The sequence below is a fragment of the Archocentrus centrarchus genome, chromosome 7, assembly GCF_007364275.1.
Source record: "Archocentrus centrarchus isolate MPI-CPG fArcCen1 chromosome 7, fArcCen1, whole genome shotgun sequence".
Classification (NCBI taxonomy): Eukaryota; Metazoa; Chordata; class Actinopteri; order Cichliformes; family Cichlidae; genus Archocentrus; species Archocentrus centrarchus.
In genome coordinates this window covers 15,914,562-15,936,703 of record NC_044352.1, presented here as the reverse complement: position 1 = coordinate 15,936,703, position 22,142 = coordinate 15,914,562, and the positions used below count along the sequence as shown (strand labels likewise).

The following is a 22,142-nucleotide window of genomic DNA, read 5'->3' as shown; positions in this document are numbered from 1 at the left end:
CACACTGCTTTTTAAATTGCCTCTGAATTCTTGAGCTGTTTTAGTGCCTCACTCCCCCTTCTCAGCTGAAATTACTTTTTTACCCTCTCAAACTCTGGCATGCTGAGGAAGCAAGTTCCACCTTCCCTCCCCTCTTTGTCCACTCGAGGACAAACATGCACTAATCACAGGTTCAGTGTACGGAACTGTTTGTAATAAAGGGTGAAGGAGAGACTTTCGTTTTCTCATTTGGAAGCGTGACGCTGTAACGGTGCACAGACAACACAGAAAGCAGCGGAGTCTTGTGACAACATGGCTCTTGTAATGCCTTGTCCTTTTCAACCTCAGGCTGGCCAAGCCATTAACCGGGCCGACTTGGGGCAAGGCTTCTTTCTGTATCCTTCACTGTCACACGTGTGTGCACGTGTGACAGAGATACACATTGAGAGAGTCTTTCTCCTTTGTTTGCACTCTCGCATACTCAAACATGCACACAAGCCCTACTTTCTTCTCTGACAGCTCTCTTGTGGTCGACAAGCCTCAGTAACTCGTTGCTTAACCACCCTGGACTTTTTCTCTCCATTGTGTTTGGTTACTGTCTCTGCTGATTCGAAGGCGGGTTGAGTTGTGTGAGTCTGCGTTTGTGACGCGAGGTGTTGAAGGAGTGTGTCCATCATTAGCCAGGTCATGTGCACATGAGTGTGGGACCTGTATAAATGTATTTTCTGTGGCTTTTTTTAATCTATTAGAATTTTTATATTTGGAAAATGGAAACTCCCTCCCAAAACAGCGTTAGGCTTCATTTAGAGAATAGGGAGGCATTTGTAGCGAGAAACACACACAAACATACACACACACACACACACACTCAAACTCACACAATCAGAACAGAAGATCAGAGGTCAAACTGGGTCAGCCGACCCTTCCCTCCCTTTTCAGGCCTTCTCTCTCCTCCTTTTTACTGCGTCAAAGCGTGCTCTCTAATAACACAACTCCCCTTGTGAAACACACACACACACACACACACACACACACACACACACACACACGCGCACACACACACACACACACACACACACACACACACACATACACACATCACTTAGATACAGTGCAGCCTCCAACCACAGCACATAAAACTGTATCTTCTATCCATTAGCTGTAACTCGCTCAATGGATGATAAATTCAGGATTCCTCATAACACATTTGAAGTATAGTTCTGCGCGCACCTATTTTATTTCCAAGGCAAGTCTTATTCCTCCTTTGCTTTTTCCCACTCAAGCCCCTGCATAGCTTGCAGCGTCGCTCACACATGCACACGCGCACGCAAACACACACATGAACAAAGAGAACCACCATTTCCACATATTTGTCTCTCTTTTTAAAAGGGGGTTTTATTTAGCATAAATGTTGAAGCCAAGGGTGCCTGGCTACCATGGCAACCAAATTAAACGGAAGATCTCTTCAGAAAGCAGAAATCTAAATTATTCGGACTCTTTTATGAAGGGGAAAATGAAAATTCCCTTCACTGTACAGAGACCGCTGCACTGTAAAGGCAGAAGAAAAGAGGAAACAAAAAAAAGATGAGGAAAATGCTATTGTTTTTTTGTATCTGACCATGCAGTTCAAAGCCATATTCCACACCATTGAAATTCATAGGTTGCCTCATGACAACCGGTACGTTAACACTCAGCATACGTGCACAAAGGAATGATGTAACCGCGGTGTCTCTAAAACTCGGGATAAACCTATTGCCTTTGAAAGATACCACAATATGTGTATCTACAAATCCTCAACCAAACCAGGCACATGTATGATGAAATCCATAAGCTGCGTACACGGGATTAGGTGCGACTGGTTCTGGTGTGGTAAATGATTTTATCTGAAGGAACAGGATGAGGTTTAAGTAAGACAGCATCTACGCAAGCCCAATAAAGCTTACATAAGTAAAGGAGGATTATGCAGTATATTCCGATTATTTAGTGCAGAAGCCTGTTTGCGATCAGCTGAATACTAATTTCTAATATCTTGCGCTTAGTCCCGGATATGTGGGCATATCCTCAGAAAAGCAGGATACGGCATGACATGTTGCACATCGGACAGAGTGGTTCACTAATGCATCAAATACAAAAATTCATTTCACACATTTTTGTACAAGACAGAAGTTAGACCGACATCTGCAAGGAGGCCATAAAGCAGTCACTGTTCAGTAACTCTTCTATTCAATCTGCAATGTGTGACTGAAGGATTGTTACTGTATGACTGGAAGGAGTGCGGACATGTTCCATCTGTAGATGCACGTGTCTAAGGGGATGCTGGGAAAGTGTTCTGGGGTCATTCACTCACCCAATGAACAGATGAGTGGAAGGAGATAGGGGTCAGAGATGACCCTCTTTTCCCTCTCTCCTTCCATTTGTCTGCCTCTTCTTTCTCCATATATGTGTGTGTGTGTCTGTGTCTGTGTGTGTGTGCTGTTGTTGGCCAACAGCAGATCTATGTTATTGATTGACTCCTGTGGCTGCTGGGCTGCCCACTGAAGGAGGGGGCAGAGCTCTAATGAATTCCTGCACCTCATGCCCCTTGCGCCAACCCCTACACCCCCTCCTTAATTAACTTTGTGTGTGTGCGGGTGGGACGGGGGTGTGCGTGGATGCTTGCATGTGTGTTTTGTGTGTATCATCTGTGCTTCCTCCACAGCTCAACACCCCCGCTTTTACATTCCCCTGCCTTTTTTATTCCTTTATCTCTTTCTCGTTCGACGCTGTCCATGCCTCCTCTCGTTTTTTCTCCGTGTCTTGTACTTTATGCCCCCCCCACCCCTTTTTTTTAATATTTTCTGATGCGTTTGCTAGCCGTTTGATGACTACTGATTACTTCGTATGTATGTCACTCTCATCTGAGGCATATCTCACTCATATCTCTACACCTTTCAGATCTATATGTGCAACCATGCATACAGAATATGTATCCATCCATCTGATCTGAGATCATTTATCTATCCGGAGCATGAAAATTGACAGACACTTTCTGTGTGTGTGTGTGTGTGTGTGTGTGTGTGTGTGTGTGTGTGTGTGTGTGTGTGTGTGTGTGTGTGTGTGTGTGTGTGTGTGTGTGTGTGTGTGTGTATGAGCAAGAGAGAGCGAGAGAGAGGGTGGTCAACATTGACCTAATAAGCTGAGAAAAGGCTGTATACTTATCGGTATTCCAGACATGGAGGCAAACTACTGTCTTTGTCACCTTGACTCCCTTGCAGCAGACGGCCACCAGGCTGCACAGGAAACACTTAACACTACCTAACTGTAGTTAAAATGAACAATAGGGCTATTTTGTTTTCTTGCTTCCACTTTATTTTTTTCATGTTTTTTTTTTCTTCTTTTACTTCCCCACCCGTTTCTGTTCCGAGTGCCCCCGCATCACCCTAGTTACTGTCCTCACTCTGTTTATTCCCCATTAGCTCTGAGTGTGATTTCAGCTGTCGCTGCACTGGCTTTGTGGAATGGTAAACTTATATATTAGGATGTCAGAAGGTTTCTGTCCAGAACAGTCACACATAATTATGTACACACCCCCCTCTCCTTAAGGCAAGACTCAAGTCTACATTAGCGCTCAGAAGTCCGTGTGTTTGTTTTAGATGTAGACAAGCCATTCTTTCAAAGACTCTAAGCCAGTGATGTGCCTGGTGTGTATTTTTGTCTGCTTCTTTGTTGGAGAAAGCAACCTGTCATCAGCTAAATGTCAATTAGGAGGTAATAAAAGTGTGTTTTTGTCTGTATTTGTGTGTTTTTGTTTGTGTGTGTGTGTGTGTGTGTGTGTGTGTGTGTTGAGCGAGCTGTCGTCAGCAGTGTGGTCTGACAGTCTTGTAGATCTACAGTGGAACCTCCAGCGACATGTCTACTGCTGACAGCTTCTCTCTGCTTTCAACGAGTCTGATGGCTAAATGCACACACATACTCACAGGCGTAGCACATAAACACACACACACACACAAACATGCATCACGTCTGTGTCTGCCATTCTCTCTCGCACTGCCTCTTTATGATCTCTCTGTATTTTTGTTGACTGGTGATGATGAGGTATGTTAGGGAGTCGAGGAGAGCGAGGGATGAATCAGAGTGGTGACGTGTTGGTAGTCGCTACCAAAAACACTGGGTGTAAACGATGACTTGGCTGAGAGGGTTGAAAGGATTGGTTTAATATGGTGGGTGTTTTTGTGCTTTCACTCAGGCTGTTATCACTGTCAGGTGAAACCTAAAAGTGTCAACTTCCTTAAGCACAGTGACAGTTTTTTTGTTTGTTTGTTTTCAGTTTGACCATCCCTATTTACCCCCCTTTTGAGACATTTCACAAAGTCAAGAGTGATGGAATTTTCATTCTAAGCGCAGAATCCCTCAAATATATTAAAACACTACTTCAATCATTTAAAATGCCAGGTTGAACTTGAATAACATTTTAATGTTTGTCATTTTTAGTTGTTAAAATGACAGAAGAACCTCACCCATCTTCTGTTACTTCATTTCTATTCAGGGGCAGATGTGACTGAACCCAACAGCTCAGACAGCCGCGGCGAGCGCCTCGACTTCTTCCTCAAACAGGAAGAGCCTCTTACCACAGAGCCGAGCTTCCTGGGCAACAACGAATCGGAGGAGGCCGGGGGAGGAGCCGGAGGTGGAACAATTTCATCTGTAGCCAATCTGAAGGCAGCGCTGATGAGTAAGAACAGCCTGCTGTCACTGCGGGCTGAGATGATGGGAGATGATAACCCCTTGTTGTATGAGTACCTGCCCAAAGGAGGACACTCCCTGTCTTGTAAGTCACTATTTACTAACACTGTGTTCATACTGATTGTTATGCACACGCACACGAGCAGCCACACATCTCAACACAACTTGGGCATACACAAATTTTCTAGTTTATTTTTGAGTACCTGCTTATATGTCATACCTGTCATACAGAAAATATACAGGCGTGACCGCTTCTCGCATGAGTGTCCTCTGCTGTAGTACTTTCCCTCATCAGCCACTGTTATCTGGATAACTCTGAATCCCTGTGTGCATGTGTGTGTGTGTGTGTGTGTGTGTGGTGCCACTTGAGTGTGTAACCAGTTTGTGTGGTAATGCCAGTGATGACTAGTCAGCAGTGACTCAGTGAGAGAACATTTTGCTGGGATCGCTCGTGCTGTCTTGAGAAAATTTGTTTGGTTTTATGTGACAGTTTCTTTGTGGGTATTAGTGGGTCTATGGCTGTATTTCACAGCAGCAAAATAACACAACACAACAGAACAGCAGCAACTGTTCAGCTATTTACCTGCTGAATTGCTCCAACTACAATATATAAATCTCTGCAAGCTGTTGGAAGGGCCTTCAAAATTAATGCTGAATTTTCTTCAAATTTATCCAAACACATAACGGCGAAAAACCCAATTGTCATGAACAAAGAACAAAATTGCAACCTATATGTGAGTTGTTCCTCTCTGTCTTCTTTTAATATCTAAAATTTTCAGCAAACATTAGTAAAATAAGCTCTTAAATCAGCTGTAAAGTTCCACTTCGTTCCTCCTGTTATAGTGTAATAAATCAATTCCTAATCATATCAATAATAGATCAATAAGCGGCTGCATTGGTGCTTAATTTGTCTATGTTAACAAGAGATTTTTTTTTTCTTTGTTCTGTCAGTTTTTTCTGCCTTCAATGAGGGTGTTAAACTGTCTGTGTATGTGTGTTTGTGTGTGCGCTAGTGTGAGCATGTATTTGCTTGAGTCCACGTCCGCGTGGGCATATTTGTGTGTGTGTGTGTGTGTGTGTGTGTGTGTGTGTATGTGGGTGCGTGTGTATTCAACTCGTGTGTTTGTTTCTTTAGCTTTTACAGGCTAGTAATTGGATCTTTTGTCCTGAGTTCTGCCTGTTTTTGTGAGTAGAAGAAAAGCAAAGGAAGGGTACAACTCAGAGCCTAGTCATGTCTTTTCAGTTGAGCCCCACTCACCTACAAAATAAAAGACAGGGCCAAGACTTAATAGACCAAAACACACATTCGCCATCGCACGCGCTCGCACATGCACGTCACATCACATCGCTCCTTTTGTGTCAGTGTTAAGTGTGTGGGATTGAGATGTTTCTGTTGGCTTAAAGAGGAGAATCGGATGCTGTCACAGCACAGATAGACAGCCTCACAAGCCTCAGAAAAGAGAAGAAGAGGCTTTCTGATACACAATCAGACTTTACAGATACACTTAGCCTTGACTATATGAATAGGGGATTTTGAGAATTCAGAGAATGTTAATCATTTGCTCCGCGCTTGGAAATAAAACATGTTGAATGAGCACTGTATCTGTATTTTAGTTGTCACCAAAGAAACCTCAGGGAGGGTTCTGGTTAGCCAAACCCTATTTTCTATTCCCTACACAATAGGGGTTGGGGAAATGGGCCTGTTGAGATGGCCAACATCCTCCCCTCCCTCCCCAGGTCTGTCCCTGTGTCTAAATGAGGACAGAAAATAAACAAACACTGTACCTCAGATTACTGGGCGGAGGATATGTCTGCCTGGTTTGACAGATCACTGCTCCCTGCCTCCCTCCTTCCATTTAGCCCTTTACCCCCCCTCCTGTTCTCCTCCCATTTCTCCTTCAACCCCGCTTAACATCCTTCCTGTCCTTTTTCCCTCCTGTACTCCCCCTTACGTGATCTGTCCCTCCTTTCCTCCATCTATTTCTCCTTCACCCCTCCTTAACACTCATCCCTCACGCTCTCCCTCACTCCCTCCCCTTTTGGCCAGCTCTTGTAGTTCCTCCATATTTGTCTCACTCTTGTCTCTTTCCCCCTCTTTTACTTCAGCTGTGGAGCATCAAAGCATGTTGGTCTAAAATAGTGGGAAAGTATCGATCTAGGCGCGGAGGAGGCAGTGCAAGGTCATCTGTCCCAGTTCCAGAGAGGCTTGAATATAAGCAGAAGGCCTTGACACAGAGCTGCCACCTCCCACGCCCTTTACTCTTGTTCCTTGTTCTCTCATTCTTTTTTTTTTTTTCCTGCATAACTGATGATTTAATAAAACATGTTTTTCCTAAAGATCCACAGATCCAAAATAAGACCATACTGGGAATATTTCTCTCTGCCTTTAGGAAATCAAACTGATTTGACCCCATCTTGTTGACAGCACATGGAATTCAAATGCACAGCGTCTCTTTTTGCTATCCTTTGCATGGGTCAGAGATCACATGCCAAAATACAGTGGAATCAGTGTGTGTGTCAATCAATCTCCAAAATCCAATTAAGATCAATGGGATTTGGCCCCACTAGCCCTCTGTGCGTCAGAGTCAATTCCTGACAATGGATTTTGCAGAACTATCCCGGCACACCTGCCCACACTGCCACCATGTACAGGATGTTAGGAACATCCAATTAACTATATGGATTATACTGACATTATTGAACTTTTCCCTCCATTGCCAGCTGTCATCAATTCACATCTACTTTTAAAAATTGACTCGCCCTATACAACAGCTCCCAGTGGGCTACAGTTACTGTCAAGAGATTTTCAAAATGTATTTATGATTGTGACACAAATTTTGGTCCAAATTTAACAAATGGATCCTGTATAGCTTGTCTTCTTCCTCTCTTTTTAAATGCAAGGGGAAAGGAAGAACAGTGACGGTTAATTTAAAAGTACTGGTATGGCAGATGGCAATCACTCAGATCTGGTCCTGGTTTTTCTTTTTAAGAGCAACAAATCTACTTTGCATATACTTTTTTTTTTGGGGGGGGGGGTTAACAGAACTTTTCAAAAATGTCTTAGCTGCAAGTGGAGGCATCTAAAACGTGCAAGTCCACAGAGCTGCAATGAACCTGCGGGGGTCGTTATTTATTTATTTATTTTTTCAAATTTCTTTTAAATAATAAAAAGTAAATAAAACTGTCCAAAGGTTATGACTAACTGTGTGTCATTAAGCATTTTTCCATGAGGTCACAGAGGGGCAAAATCCAATCCAATCCTACTATTTTCTCCTAACAAACTTACAGGGCTTTTTAGTTAATTAGTAACCTTTGCCAGTCACCTTGCTGTAATTGCTTCTAAACAGCCTAAACAGACGTAACGAATACTGATCCCACTGTGATGGCAGTTGAAGGAAAAGGATGAACATTGTATGTTAGTTCCTAGTCAGTCATTCCATGTTTAAGTAATGTAATTATTTTACTTTTTTTTTTTTTGCTCTTGCCGTTGTGCAGTGAGTCAGCTGACAGTTATTTGCATACTTTAAAGCTTGCCAGACAAAACTGTAATATTAAACTCAGTGATACAACGCTGTAATATATGCAGTTACATGTTGCATTTCTGCAAGAGGCTTGAACCAACACTGATTAACTATTCCTTGAAAGCCCTTTCCTGAGAACGGTCTACTGCCAGAACACCATTTGTTAATGAGCTACTCCTTCTCACCTGTATCTCATACGTTTACTCTGTCTCCACTTCCTCTTCACTGTTAATGCTATTTCTCCTGTCACTGATGGGGTGGGGAAGAAGAGATGAGGAGTTAAGCATTTGTGTGTATTCTCAGTGAGTGGGAGTGGGGAGTGTCGGGTGCGGTAGTTTAACATTCCAGGAATCCATCCACGGCCGAGCCTCATGGTTGTGTGATTCTGTCCGTTGTGCAGAGGAGGGCAATGAATGGCTAACCCACTGCATAACTCTGGAGACATTCCCCAAAATGCTGCCCACATTTGCACACACTTGCATACGTACACACACACACTGTCTAGAAAGTCTTGCGATACATTATACTTTGATTAATACACACTATTAATCAAAGTGAAAAAGGGAGAGAAAAAGAGACGCGCTCTCAGTACCAGCTAATGGTGATATTAATGTAGCAGAAAAGCCTCTGTGTGAATAGTTGTGGAAAGCTAAAGGTTCTGTAAAAAAAATTTGAAATTCTTATCCAGCGCGTCTTAACTTGTTGCTGGTAAACATCTTACATGGTCGATGTTGTCGTCCTTTACCCCGCGTGTACAAAAAAATCTTCACTTGAGCTGCAAGATGGCTCCTCTCCAAAACAATCTCCTTCCACGCTACAGAGGATCCTCAAGCCCTTCTCCTTATATGCATTTTACTCACACAACACAGCTCATACACACTCACAAAACACACACCCGCTGCCATCCTCTGCGCACGCATGTGGGTGGAAGGAGAAGGAGAGCAGAGGAGCGAAAGAAAAAAAGAGAGAAAGAGAGAAGCGAAGCCCTAACCCTTTCCCCTTGGCTGGTGGAAAGTGAAACTTCAGAGTTTTTCTTCCTCCCCCTCTCCATAGTGTTTGATAGTGTAGCACTGGCAGCCTCTGTGTGCCCCCCTGCCCACTCTCTCCCGTTGTGTTCTGGTGGCCAGCTGCTAGCAGAGTTGCAGTTGTACGTGAGTGGGTGGGTGAGACTCGTTTCCTGTGCTCCTCAGGGCTCTACTCCAACAACTACTGCAGCACGCTCCGGCCAGGGGCCACGGGGGCCACTATTCATAACAAACAGGGGGCTGGCTCCTCTCCTCCTCCTCCTCCTCTTCCTCTTCTTCCTCCTCATCTTCCACCATCCTCACCACTACCACCATCATCATCATCATCATCATCAACATCAGCATACTGCCCACCCACTCCACCCACACCACTACACCCCTCTGAGCTTCGGCCCCTGGAGGCCCCCGGTCTGCGGGCTGGGGCACCCCTGCTGCACTCAGAGGGATTGGACATGGAAGTTGAAGAGGCCCCTGAGGGCCCAGAGCCCTCCACCTTGCCTGAGGTAAGTGTACCAGAGCCTGGCCCAGCTCCAGGGCACAGCCTGCTCTCTGGGCACTGCTCCTCTACTCAGATAAAAGTTTGTAACAGTGGAGATAAGTATCCAGGGGGCAGCTTCACCCTGTTTCTACACACATACCGAAGGGGTTTGAGAGGTGATGGAGAATAGGGAGTGAACAGTGATGTGGTGGGAGCCGGCTAGGAGTATTTGCAGGTAGAAATTGGGGGTTAGTGGGGATATTTCCTCATTTCAAAGAGGGTTTTTTTTTAATGTTAGCACATCATCGCTCAATCCCTTTCTGTATCTCATTCTTTTTGTGGAATTTGGCATATTTCCTGCTTCCCTGAAGAAAAAAATGCTGTTTCTTTGTTTGCCTTTCTTTTCTGTATGCTTTGTTGGCTTTTCTCTTCCTTTCAGATTGCCAATTCTTCACTCATGTCTCCCTTCTCAGATAATCTTTTAATATAGCTAGACTTGAATTCACCTTCAAGCTGGGAGTCTTTGCTCAGCATTAGTGGTAATGTAGTTTGTAGTAGTTACATTAGTGATGACACGTCTAGTCACAATGGCAGAGTGTGCTTAGAGATGGCAGATAACAGGCAATGTAGTGTGATGAGAGTGAGTAGAATCAATACTAGTAGACAATGAGAGGTTTGCTCTCGCAGCCCAGGAAATTGTTTGTTCTTCGCAGTATGTGAGTGAGATTGTGTGTGTGTGCGTGTGTGTGTGTGTGTGAGAGAGAGAGAGAGAGCATGGCAATATGAGCATGTGTAGAAGTGAGTTTTGTGCCAGTCTGTGTGTACGCTGTGTGTGCGGGTGAGCATTTAGGAGCAGCATTTGATTTCAGTGGACCTGCCTCCCAACAAGCCTCCCTATCTCTACGGACAAGCCATCTGTTTGCCCAGTGCATGGTGTTCTGTTCTTAGAGGAGGAGGAGGAAGGAGGAGGAGGAGTGTAGGGGCTGAGCAAATGGGCGGGGGTGAAGGAATGGCAGGAGCATGGAGTAGATTGAAAAAGAGCAGAGTTTAGTTAAGTTGCAGAAGGAAAGAAAGTGTGGGGATGGGTGTTTGGTGCACCTTGCTTACACCCATGAGAGTGCTGAGTTTATGAGTATCTCGTAATTCATTTATTAATACTGTAGCTCAACCTAACTGCTCATTCTGTGCCCATGAGACAGCTGTAGCGTCCAGAAATTATTTCGTTTTTTTTCTCTGTTTGCTTTCCAGTTTCAGAGTCTTTGAATAATCATGACCTTGTTTTGCTTTATTTTATTTTTTTAATTTTCTGTTTTCCTGTCTTTATTTCTCCATTTCTTACAATTTTGAAATAAGCTTGTCTTCACAGCTTGTCCCATCTTCCTGCCTCTTGCATGTCCAGACAACATTCCATACATACTGTATAAATATGTGTGTGTGAAATAACCGTGTGTTTTGCGCTTACAGGAGGGCACAAAACACAAAGAAGACACGAAAGAATACAACACAGGTAATGGAGTGTGCTTTAAAAGCTGAAGCATGTCACAACTTAATAGTCTCAATAACTAAAGATCTTGTGCCTATTGTACCTCACTCTTTCTCTCACTTTCTCTCTCACCCTCCTCCTCACTATTTCAGTTTTGGAAGGTGACCAGTCTCCTGTCGAGAGGGATCAGATGGGCAAGGGGAGTTGTGCGGGTGGCTTGACTGTGCCTGCGTCAGTGCCCATGGTTGGCAGAGGGACTAAAGGGCTGCTAGGGCTGGGTGAAGAGGCTGGATTAGGGGAAAGGGTTGTGCCAGAGCACGGTGCCTGGCCCTCACAGGGGTTCGCCTGCTCCCTGTGCAAACGGCTGTTCCGCAGCCTGGAGCATCTCAGGGAGCACGAGTACCGCCACACCCTATCTCTGATGGCCTTGTCCCTTGACTGGCCAAGCATCCAAGGTCCGCACCACCAACTGGCCCAGCCCCATCATCATCCTCAATCCCATCATCTCCACTTTCAGTCTCCCTACCGCCCTGCAGTGGCTGAACCCTCACCAGCACGTTACCTGTGCTCGCAGTGCCCCGCCAGCTTCACCCTCAAATCTAATGCAGACCGACACGAGAAGACCATCCACTTCAAGAAGAAGCTGATGCAGTGTGCGTACTGTCTGAAACACTTTAGAGACCGCACTGACCTGCACAGACATCTGTCATCCGTTCACTCCAAAGAGAGGGGGCACACCTGCCCTGCCTGTGCCAAGGCTTTTAGCACCCAGAAAAACCTGGCCACGCATGTAAAGGTGTGCTGCCAGGTGGGGTCAGTGCCAGGAGCTATACTGGGAGGCAACAGTGGAATGGAAATGTCCCAGGGTGGGATTATAGACCCACTGTGGCGGGTAACACATCAGATGAAGGTTGACAATCATAATCAAAGTATCAATGTGGAAAACTGAGAGTGGAATTACAGGCAGCATGCTACACACTTTCCTACACATCAGCTAGTCGTGTATCCTCAAATGTGTTTTACGTTCATGCCAAAAATGCTCTGTGGTGTCATTGCACTGACGAAGAAAGAGTTTCTTTTAAAATCTGTTGATTATGGCTATAAATATCTCGGGACTTTTTTTTTTTTTTAATGGCTTGTTAAATTTTATGTCACTGATATTTTTTTTTAATGGTGACTCAAACTGATGACTTATGTGTCAAAAGAGCACAACTGCTATGCAAAAAAAACCCCAGAAAAAAGATATGTTTAAACAAACCTTTGACTGAAAATATATGTGGTCTTTGTTAGGATGAGTGAATAGTTCTAGTGAGCACTGACTGTATCCATGAACAGGTGAATTACTTTCCACTGCAGTGCCGGGTTGAGAGACGGGGGGAGGGCAATGGGGGGGGGGTCCACCCCCATGTCCTAAACTACTTGTCTGGCTCTCGGTCACCAGTCTAACTAAACTCTGCTCTCCTTTTTAGGCAGATAGATCTTTATTTTTGTGTCCACCCCTGCAATAGGGGCACAAAGACATTCAGACATATCTGCCAGGCATTACTCTAAGTCACAGCCCACACAACCACACCACCTGCAGGAACTTTGCAGCATTGCATTGTGAGAATAGAAGGAAAACCCAGGTAAGAATATTACTGCTGCCAGGGGCAGTACATCTCAGTAGATATTAGAAACTGTCATAAAATAACTGAAATGTGGTATAAAAATATTATATATATTTTTTTAACTATAAGTCAAGGACAACAAAATTCTACCCCAGATTCACCATCATTGAACATGCAGTAGCTTGTCCTCAGTGTGACTGCCTTCAGTCACTGCTGTCAGATCAGTACAGATGAGGGGATGCGCTGAACGAGACAAAGCCCGCTAAAACAATAGACCAGTAGCAACTAGGGTGGGGGTTGGGTGGTGTCATTTTCTCTTTCTCTGTCCATCTTCTCTGTCCCAGATCTGTAATTCTTGCAGTGGCTGAGTGTGGTTGGAGCTGGACAGTAATTGGTCCTTCACGGCTCCGGCCCCTCTTAACCCCTGACCCCTCATCTGAAGAGGAAGTGGGTATTGAAGGGCAGATGCCCTTTAAACTGGATGAGCTTAGTGATGTCACGGCTGCAGACAGATAATGGTGTGGCTGTGAGCATGGGGTAGAAAATGAGAGATCAAGAGAGACAAGTAGGCAAATGCAGGAGAATAATAAGAGAGGTGGTGGAGAATGTCGATGGGTGGAAGCAGGGCTGCAGGATATTGGAATCAGCTTGAAACACTGGCTTGAAAATCATTGCTAATGTAAATTCACACCAATTTCTGCCAAATTTTTCTCCTTTGAGTTTACAGCAGGCCTTTAACATGCAACAAGATACTGTCTTGATAAATCCCATTTATAAAGGTTTGTTATGTACACCCATACTGTGATTACTATGCCCAAAGGGAAGCCATTCACCTGTGTTTACCTCTAATTATCACTTGAGCACACTGAACTGCAATTTCTGTGTGCTTAGAAAAGCAAAACTGGTGTCTATTGGGAATCTGTTTGCTTCCCGTTGTGTGTGTGTATCATGTATATACATAGGGAACTCCCGAATGCCAAATCCTTTCTGCTACAGAATCCCACATTTTCAGGTAGCACTCCCTGTCCTAGCCAGGTGCTGAGACAGATCGGCAGGTTCAGAGAAGTCAGGAAGTAATCAGAGCCAGTCATTGAGAAGAAATGGAAAGTACTGTAAGGCCGTTTTTGAGTGCTGTTGTAAAATTTTGAAAATACTGAAAGATATTTTACTTTATATTCAACATTTTCTCATTGAAATCCATGTGTTGTACAAAAGCTGTACTTTTTAAAATAAGATTCTGCTTTTAGATTTTATGCTGTAATTAAACTATGATGGAAAATTTTTAAACTTCGCTGCAGTTTTTATTCTTTAATGAAGCCGTTCGTGTTATGTACACACACACACACACACACACACACACACACACACACACACACACACACACACACACACTCTGCAATATTTCTCTCATTATTTTTGCATTTTAACCAAATAAAAGGTCCAGATGCCTAAATCTGTTTTGCAGTTCATCTGAATTTGCATGTTTTTTTGTGATGTGCTTCTTAAATGTTTAATCAGAGCAGAAGTCGATTTGCAGACGGAGGTAAATATGCTGTAAAAGCTCGTGACCCTTAACTGTGTGTTTGACTCCCAGTGTTCAGTGTTTGTTGTGTTTTTGTATTCATAAATCCAGTTCCAATCTCCACAAGTCAGATGCAGTTCATCATTGGCTGAAACAGACACACACACAGAAACAGCCAGTTTACTTGGATGCCTTTCACCTAAACTACCACTTAAGTCTAGACTTAAAATAAATGGCTTACCAGACCCTGACACAACACTAGGACATGGTATTAATATTTGTTGTGTTTTCCTGTAGCCTCCTCTTGTGTGATTCAATATTCCTTTTTTGTGTGTGTGTGTGTGTGTGTGTGTGTGTGTGTGGGTGATTATATTTTCTTGTCATTGTCTGTGTTTGTCTTTCTGTCTGTGTTTTTGCTATCCATAGTAGAGACCTTCTAGTGCAACTAAGGCAGACTGGCTGTTGTGTTATGTGTTTATAGTATCTCTTTGCCTTTATTACTTTAGTATAGAGGAAGAGCTGTTGCCAGGGCAACAGTAGCTTTGACGGGGATTGGGGTGGCCATGGGAATTGATGGTACATTTCTAGACCATGCCGCTAATTAAATGTAGTAACTAAAAAGTGACATCTTGGTTTATTTAAACAAGCTTCATTCAACATTCAATCTTTTTTCTTTCTTTCTTTTCTTTCTCTCCTTCCTCCCTTCCTTTGTCTGGCCTTTCAGTGAATGACTTCACGGTGATCCGTAAAAAGTTCAAGTGCCCCTACTGCAGTTTCTCTGCTATGCACCAGTGCATCCTAAAGAGGCACATGCGCTCCCACACTGGCGAGAGGCCCTACCCCTGTGAAATCTGTGGCAAGAAGTTCACCAGAAGAGAGCACATGAAGAGGCACACACTGGTGAGTGCTGTCCCACGTTTACCTGTACGAGGTAGTAAATTACACCTTACTCAAAGTGAACATTTATAGATGTTATATAAAAGAAAAAATAAATGTATAAATCAGCGACTGGTTTGTGAATTCCTGTGTAGAAGCCTTGATTTTAACGTTAGGGGTGTTGCCGTCTTGGTTTTTTTGGAGCCAGAAGTAATTTGGACAGAAGGATGGAGTTAAAAGCTAAATAAGGCCTCAGTCACATAGGCCTAGAGAGTGGTCCATGACCATCTGGCAGCCACTGGTCGTGAGTGTAAAGATTAGTATTCCCCGACCAGTTGTGAGTGGTTGCTGGAGGTTGATGGCAGTTACTGAGAAAATGATTGCTAAAGTTCCTGTCACGCAGGTAACAGACGGGTCACTGACCCCTGGCAGCCACATGTTGCTAGGATAAAAAGTGCACTCCTCCTCCTCCTTGTGATTGCTGTGGTAATAGTTTGAATGTAAGTGACTTGTCTACAAACACTGTTCAGCTACTCTCCGAGCTGTGGTGAAAGCTGTCAGAAGTGCGACGCAAATGAAAAAGTAAAAGTTGCACCTTTTAAAATGTGTTTTTGGCTGCAGCTCTGAAGGTGAACTGTCTCCATTTCCAGTTTTGACGTAAATTTTACTACTACCGCTCAGCTAGCATGAGAAAATAAAGGCAGCTGCAGCAATGTGCTCACAACCAAGGCAATCACGAGGACGTTTTTGGCGCAGCACTTTCTTCTCAACCAATTTCATCAAGCAACAGCCAGAAACCTCCAGGAACCACTGCCAACCAGTTGGGGAATACACATTTTTAATGAGCAACTCGTGGCTGTAATGTGTCCAATATGGTAGACAAATCTTAAGCAATGGGTGCCTCCCAATTGAGGGGCGGCCTATGAAGGATGCAGCCCCTGAATTGGGACACACCCAGTGTATGCATGAGGTGGAGTCTGGAGTGCAGATATCTTGGATTGGCTATTAGTACATTTAACTGCACAGTAACTGATGTTTTTTGACAGATAACATTAAAATGTTTCAAATGGCACCAATGCTACCACGATCAAGAGGTTTCCTTCAGTGATTTACATAAACAGAGTTGAAGCCTTGCACTCACCTAGCAGCTTCAGCCACATGTGTCAACCACCTATTATTCAGAGTGGCCACACGCTTAACTTTTGCCCTTTATAGTTCAAAATAGTGATTTATAAAGAATTGACCCCCTGTACAGCTGCCATGTGAGTGCAAATTAACCAAAAACACAAGTATGCTTATTACTGCTGTAAATTTGGACTTTTTAACTTTGGGAGGAGGTGTTTGCACTTTGGCTTCATTTTTCAACCCTGGAGGTTGCAGGTTGTGTGAATGAAACTTTTGCAATGTTTTTCCATCACACAGGTCCACAGCAAAGACAAGAAGTACGTGTGTAAAGTCTGCAGTCGAGTCTTCATGTCAGCAGCCAGTGTTGGAATCAAACATGGCTCCCGCCGCCACGGCGTCTGCGCCGACTGCTCTGGCCGAGGCATGGCCGCGCTCCTGGACCACAATGGTGAGGTGGGTGGAGATATCTCTCCAGAGGAGGAGCTGTATCCCGGCGATCGTTTCCATGATGACCAGGCGGAGTGTGATGGGGACGGAGAAGGGGAGGAGGAAATGATGGTTGAGGGGGATGGAGAGATGTTGGGAGAAGGGGAGGAAGAAAGAGGGAAGTGGAAGGACTCAGGGATGACCGCTGAGTCACACGGAACGCTGGACAATGAGAAAGAGGAGAGTGACTCCTCAGCACAGGAGGGGGAGCAGCAGAATGGGAGCGAGAAGGACTTTGCCTGGATCTCATAGAGTCTGTCCGGCTTCTGTTAGTGGCCCATCAACCAATCTCTGAAGATCTTTTGCGATCTCTCAGGCAGAATTCTCTGCTCTCTTTACCCATTCGTCCCACTGGGGGCAGGCCTTCCTTTGAGTGGAAATGCTGTAGGGTGATGCGCGACAATGATCTAATACCATTACGAGTAACACTCAAATGCACACATACCGGCATGCACACACTTTTACCACACACACACACACACACACACACACACACACACACACACACACACACACACACGCACACACACACGCACATACTCTTCTCAACCTTGACTGCCATAGTAGAAGAAGAGATGGCTCAGTGCAAGGCTTTTTCTGCTTACCTCCTTTACTTCTGATGCAGTGTTTTTGTGTTATTTTTCTTGAGGGTTCAGGCCAGAGTCCAGTAGTTTTCTACTCTGTCAAAACAGGAATCAACGGCAACGCTGCCAAGGACATGGCCAACACTAGACTGCTATGTATGTTTGCCATCACAATCACCATGGAAACCGAGGATCACCGACAGTGTAGGGAAATAGCCAGGAGGAAGGCTGTCTTGGTCCCTCAATGACTATAATGTTTCTGGGGAAAGTGTCTCTCTATAAGTGAAGGGAGGGTCTAAATCTATTGCAAAGCTACGTGTGTCAGAGGACTGGGCAGCCCGATGGCACATTGTTGAGTCCTACTGCCACAGACTTGCACTTTAATGACAACTGACTCCTATCAATACCCTGAACCCGTGGTTTACATTTTTGATCTGATCTTTACTTACCTAAACAACTCGGTGACCGCACCTACCTTTAAGGATATACTTTATGTCCTCTTGACTGTTATCACGAAAAAGAAATCACTGAATCTTTGTGCAGATTGCTGTTTATATAGCCTATGCCTTTCAGTGGGGTCCTTAACTTTTTTCTTCACTTAAGTTTACCACCTGGTTTCTATCGATCCATTCCGAGAAATACTGGAGATTTGACAAATGTACATACATTTTTTTCTTTTTTTTTTTTGCGGGAAAATTTTAAAGGGGAATGAAGGCTGTGCGAGACAGAGAGAGACAGAGAGACCGAAAGATACTTTTAGAGTTTAAACCGTCTTCACGCACAGAGTGGACATCAGTTTCTGCTTCCTGTTTTAAAAATCGACTCAAGCACACAGCGGATGCTCTACACTAATAACTCTTTCCCTCTCTCTCACTTTCTCTGGTTCAGATTCTCTCACAATGGAGGCTGTGATGATAGGACCTGAGAGCTAAGTCTCTCACACTTAAGGAGGAGCTGCCTTTGTTTAACTTTTTTCTTTCTTTTCTTTTCTCTGTGTGCGTGCGCGCGTGCGTGTGTATTTTAAGTCAGTCACATAATTCCAGTTTCTGGACACAGAATATGCAGACTCTTTTCACGGTTCTTTTGGCGATATGCTTTCTCCAGCTTTTGCAAGGTTCAAAGAAGAGGATCAGAATTGTGCTTGAAATTCAGAGTTTTGCTATTTGCAGCGAGTGTAATATTAATTTGTTTTGTTTGACAGCTATTTATTGAAAACCCTCGTTTGTTTATTTGTGGATTCCTGATTTTTCAGAAGTCATTCCCTGCTCTCGCTCGCTCTCTCTGTGTGTGTTGGGTGAAACAGGATGGCTGCTTGTATGCAAGAATGAGTGTCCAGTGTCCAAAAATATTCTATATTGAGTTCTTAAGATTATTTCCATGGTTTTTTGTTTTGTTTTTTTTTTGTTTTTTTTGGCAAAGTTGACAATTCAAGTGAGTCAGATGACATGTCTTATTATTATGAATATCAGAACTATGATTACTGTTGTTGATGTTACTATTATTAATTATTATTAAGTGCTGGATGCTAAGCTTTATTGTGTGTTCTTTTTTTTTTTGGATATTTTATATCTTGTATAAGGAAAAAAAAAAGCTTTTATACTTTGCCTTGTTGTGGACAGCAAGCCATGGGGCTTTTATCAATCTTTTATTGTGCCAGTTTACGCTTTTTCTGTCGTATTTGCTTTTTTACCAAGGGGGAAAAATACACATTCACTGTCAGACATCTCTGTTAGATATTGATTGAAACATGTATTCAGCACATGCTTTTGCATCACTAATGTACACTAATTGATTAATATCGAACCAAAAACAATCTAGTAATTTGTATACATGAAGTGCTTTTGTTTCACAGTCTGTGTGTGCAGGTGCTTCTGGATTTATCGTTGTGGTAAACAGTTTTGTTGTTGGGTTGTTTTTATTTTTTGAACCTGTCACTATTTGTCACAGTTTGGAGAAAAAAAAAAAATAAGTGCACGTTATGGTATTATTGTGAATATGAAGGGCTGTGTGAAAGGACCAGCTAGCTTTTGAAGACTGCATCTCAAAACCAGGCAGATTATTATTATTTTTTTCCTTTTTCTGGCTTCTACTGTGTTGCACATCTTTAATGACACACAATCAAGTAGAAATGCAGTGTGCAGACAGACCGCACCTATCGGTTAGCAGAGTGTTGAGTCTACATGCTGTATTTCTACATGCCAGCGTTTTACTGGCTTGACTCCAGTTCATTTGCATAAAGGGAAAGAGTGCTGCAGTAGTAACTCTGGGAAACATTTTGTTGCCGGTGCTGGTCGCACACATTTGGCCTCTCTGCTATAGGTGCCATGGACTGCACTTCCCATCAACCCCTGCTGAGAAACTCTCAGTGCAGTGCGATTTGTGATGCTTTCTTTATGTCTGACAAATGTCTATTTTATTTGTATTATTTATTGTGCTTTTGTTTGACCCATTTATCAAACAGTTGTACTTTTCTGGGGTGGGGAAAAAAAAAAGAAGAAAGACAATGGGGGAAGAATATGTTTATGAATGTCAATGGTGGGTGTGGAAGGAGCCCATAATCTGTAACAAATCTCTGTCCTGTGGTGCTGTTTTGGCCCCTGAGAGGCATCTGGATGTATGTGTAACCCCCCGGCCCCCCCGCGCTCTTCTCACGCTCTGTACTGTACGTCTTCTTCCTCATTCTGGGTTGTACTTCAGGAAAAACGTCTGCCATCAACCCCTCAATATGTGCCTCAATGACATTTCACCTGTGTGCTTGTGAGAGTGTTTGCTTCCAAGAGACAACTGAATATTTGTATCAACGGATAGAGATTACCGAGATGCGACTGATCAGATTAGAGGGCCAAAATGTTTGAGGATAAAAACTTCGAAGAGACAAATCAAGATGGGTGATCAGATTCTCCTTCCCACCGTGTGTTGATGACCTTTTGTGCCCTGATTCTGTGGTCTTAACTGCATGCCTATGTTCATTTTGTCATACCAAAGCGGCATCTTCGGCATCTGCACACAACTGTCTCATTCCACACGATGCAAAACTGGAACTTTTTTGCTCTATTGCAGATGAATATGGGTATTCTTAGACATGTACAAATTGCAATCCTCATTTAGCCTGTATAGCTTGATTCACACGTGCAAATCATGAAGCCATAGATATGGGTATATCTATATTATACTATATTTCAAAATTGGCGCTTTTTACTTTAGATTTTGTTCTTCTACTAAGAGTGATGTGTGTATACCTTCATATATATAAATTTATATTACTATTATATATTATTTATTTTCTCCCTCAAGTTTCAGAGGGTCTCTGATTTGTAAAAGGTCGCACTTGAAGCTTGAGGTTTGTTTATTTTCATTGGGAATATTGTTCAATATGATGCTGACTTTATATTATCATAATCCTGTGTTTGTAACAAAATGTGCTAAATAATCAAAAAAAACCTGTCCTGTTTTTACACCTGTTTTGTTTTGGGCAGATTTAAGTGCTCTTGTGCTGATAAATTTTTTTTTTTTTGGTTGATAGTACTGATCACAAAACATTTTTACAGTCAACCATGAGCCTCCTGTTTTGATGTTGGGACAGGCCCGCCAGCCGTCCAAGCCTCTTTCTAATTCATGTTTAGTGGAAGAATTAGCTTGACTATTATTTGCAAAAACCAATCAGTCTCAATAAATTTTGAAATTGCTGCTGTAAAGAAGAGACCAGTGTGTGCTGTGCCTTTTGTTTGCAGAACATCCCCCTCTTAAAATAATGGCCGAAGTCATTTTTTTAATTAAAGTTTTATTTTTTGTCTAAATCATCATATTTTCAATGTTTGGTTTAGTTTTTTTTTTTTGTCTTTTCTGAAAAACCTGAAAAAAATGAATTAGACCATTATTTGAAGAGGGTGACGATAAGACATTTAGAGGAACTATTGTCATACTGCCTGCTGTCCACAAGGGGGAGGAATACACAAGTCAAAGAAAGTAGGTAGCAAAAGTAGATGAATAAATCCACTCATCTACCTTACCCCCCCCCCCAAAAAAATAACAGGTCATCATAAACATATGCCTCGATATTCACACTCATCTTCATATAAACAAAAGCATCTGATGACAAGGCTTCTTCAATTTAGGTTTTATTTTCCTTTCTGTCACATTACATCACAAAGATCACATTATCAACATCATACGTGTTCATCCATCTTTTCAAGCTCTTGTCACAGGCTTGACATTCACACAAATACTCCTTGAGTGCACCACTCCTCAGAAAGTGCTTCCTCCGTGTGCGTGGGACTGCTGATGAAGACCAGAGGCCAAGCCCACACACAGGAGAAATCTTGCCCTCCAGTGAAGACCCAAGACTGACGTCAGGTTTCCCACAAAATGCTCTTAGCACTGTGTGTGTGTGTGTGTGTGTGTGTGTGTGTGTGTGTGTGCGTGTGCGTGCGTGTGTGTGTGTGTGTGTGTTTTACAGGCTGCAATGAGCATTCTAGTGAAAAACATCCTGTATCAGCCTTGGGTTATTGGATACTTAGAGGGGAAATCTAACACATAAAACCCTTCAGTGTTATCTCCTAACAAACAAAAAACAAACAAAAAAAAAACAGAAAGAAGGGGGAAAATGAGTGATGATAGACATGCAAAACAACCTCAAACTCAACCAGACAATCAATGAGAAATAAAAAGCAAAGGTTGGTTTTTACACCAGCCAGCGTAAGGCTCAGTAAAAACACGAAAGAAAAAAACAAACAA

General features: G+C 43.2%; 1 protein-coding gene across 3 annotated transcripts in view; it reads left to right on the top strand.

Moving 5' to 3' along the window:
- Positions 1–17,180, top strand: part of zbtb46 (zinc finger and BTB domain containing 46) — a 59,511-nt gene extending 42,331 nt beyond the window's left edge. For 2 of the 3 annotated variants that reach the window (XM_030732957.1, XM_030732956.1), the window contains exons 4-7: positions 4,505–4,786; positions 9,413–9,750; positions 11,190–11,232; positions 11,361–14,083. In XM_030732957.1, the coding sequence (XP_030588817.1) occupies positions 4,505–4,786; positions 9,413–9,750; positions 11,190–11,232; positions 11,361–12,157 (1,460 nt within the window). In that variant the 3' untranslated portion in view covers positions 12,158–14,083. Of the gene's footprint in view, positions 1–4,504; positions 4,787–9,412; positions 9,751–11,189; positions 11,233–11,360; positions 14,084–15,061; positions 15,238–16,635 lie in introns of those variants that run through there. The other variant, XM_030732958.1, reaches the window with a different exon arrangement.
- Positions 17,181–22,142: the final 4,962 nt, after the last annotated feature.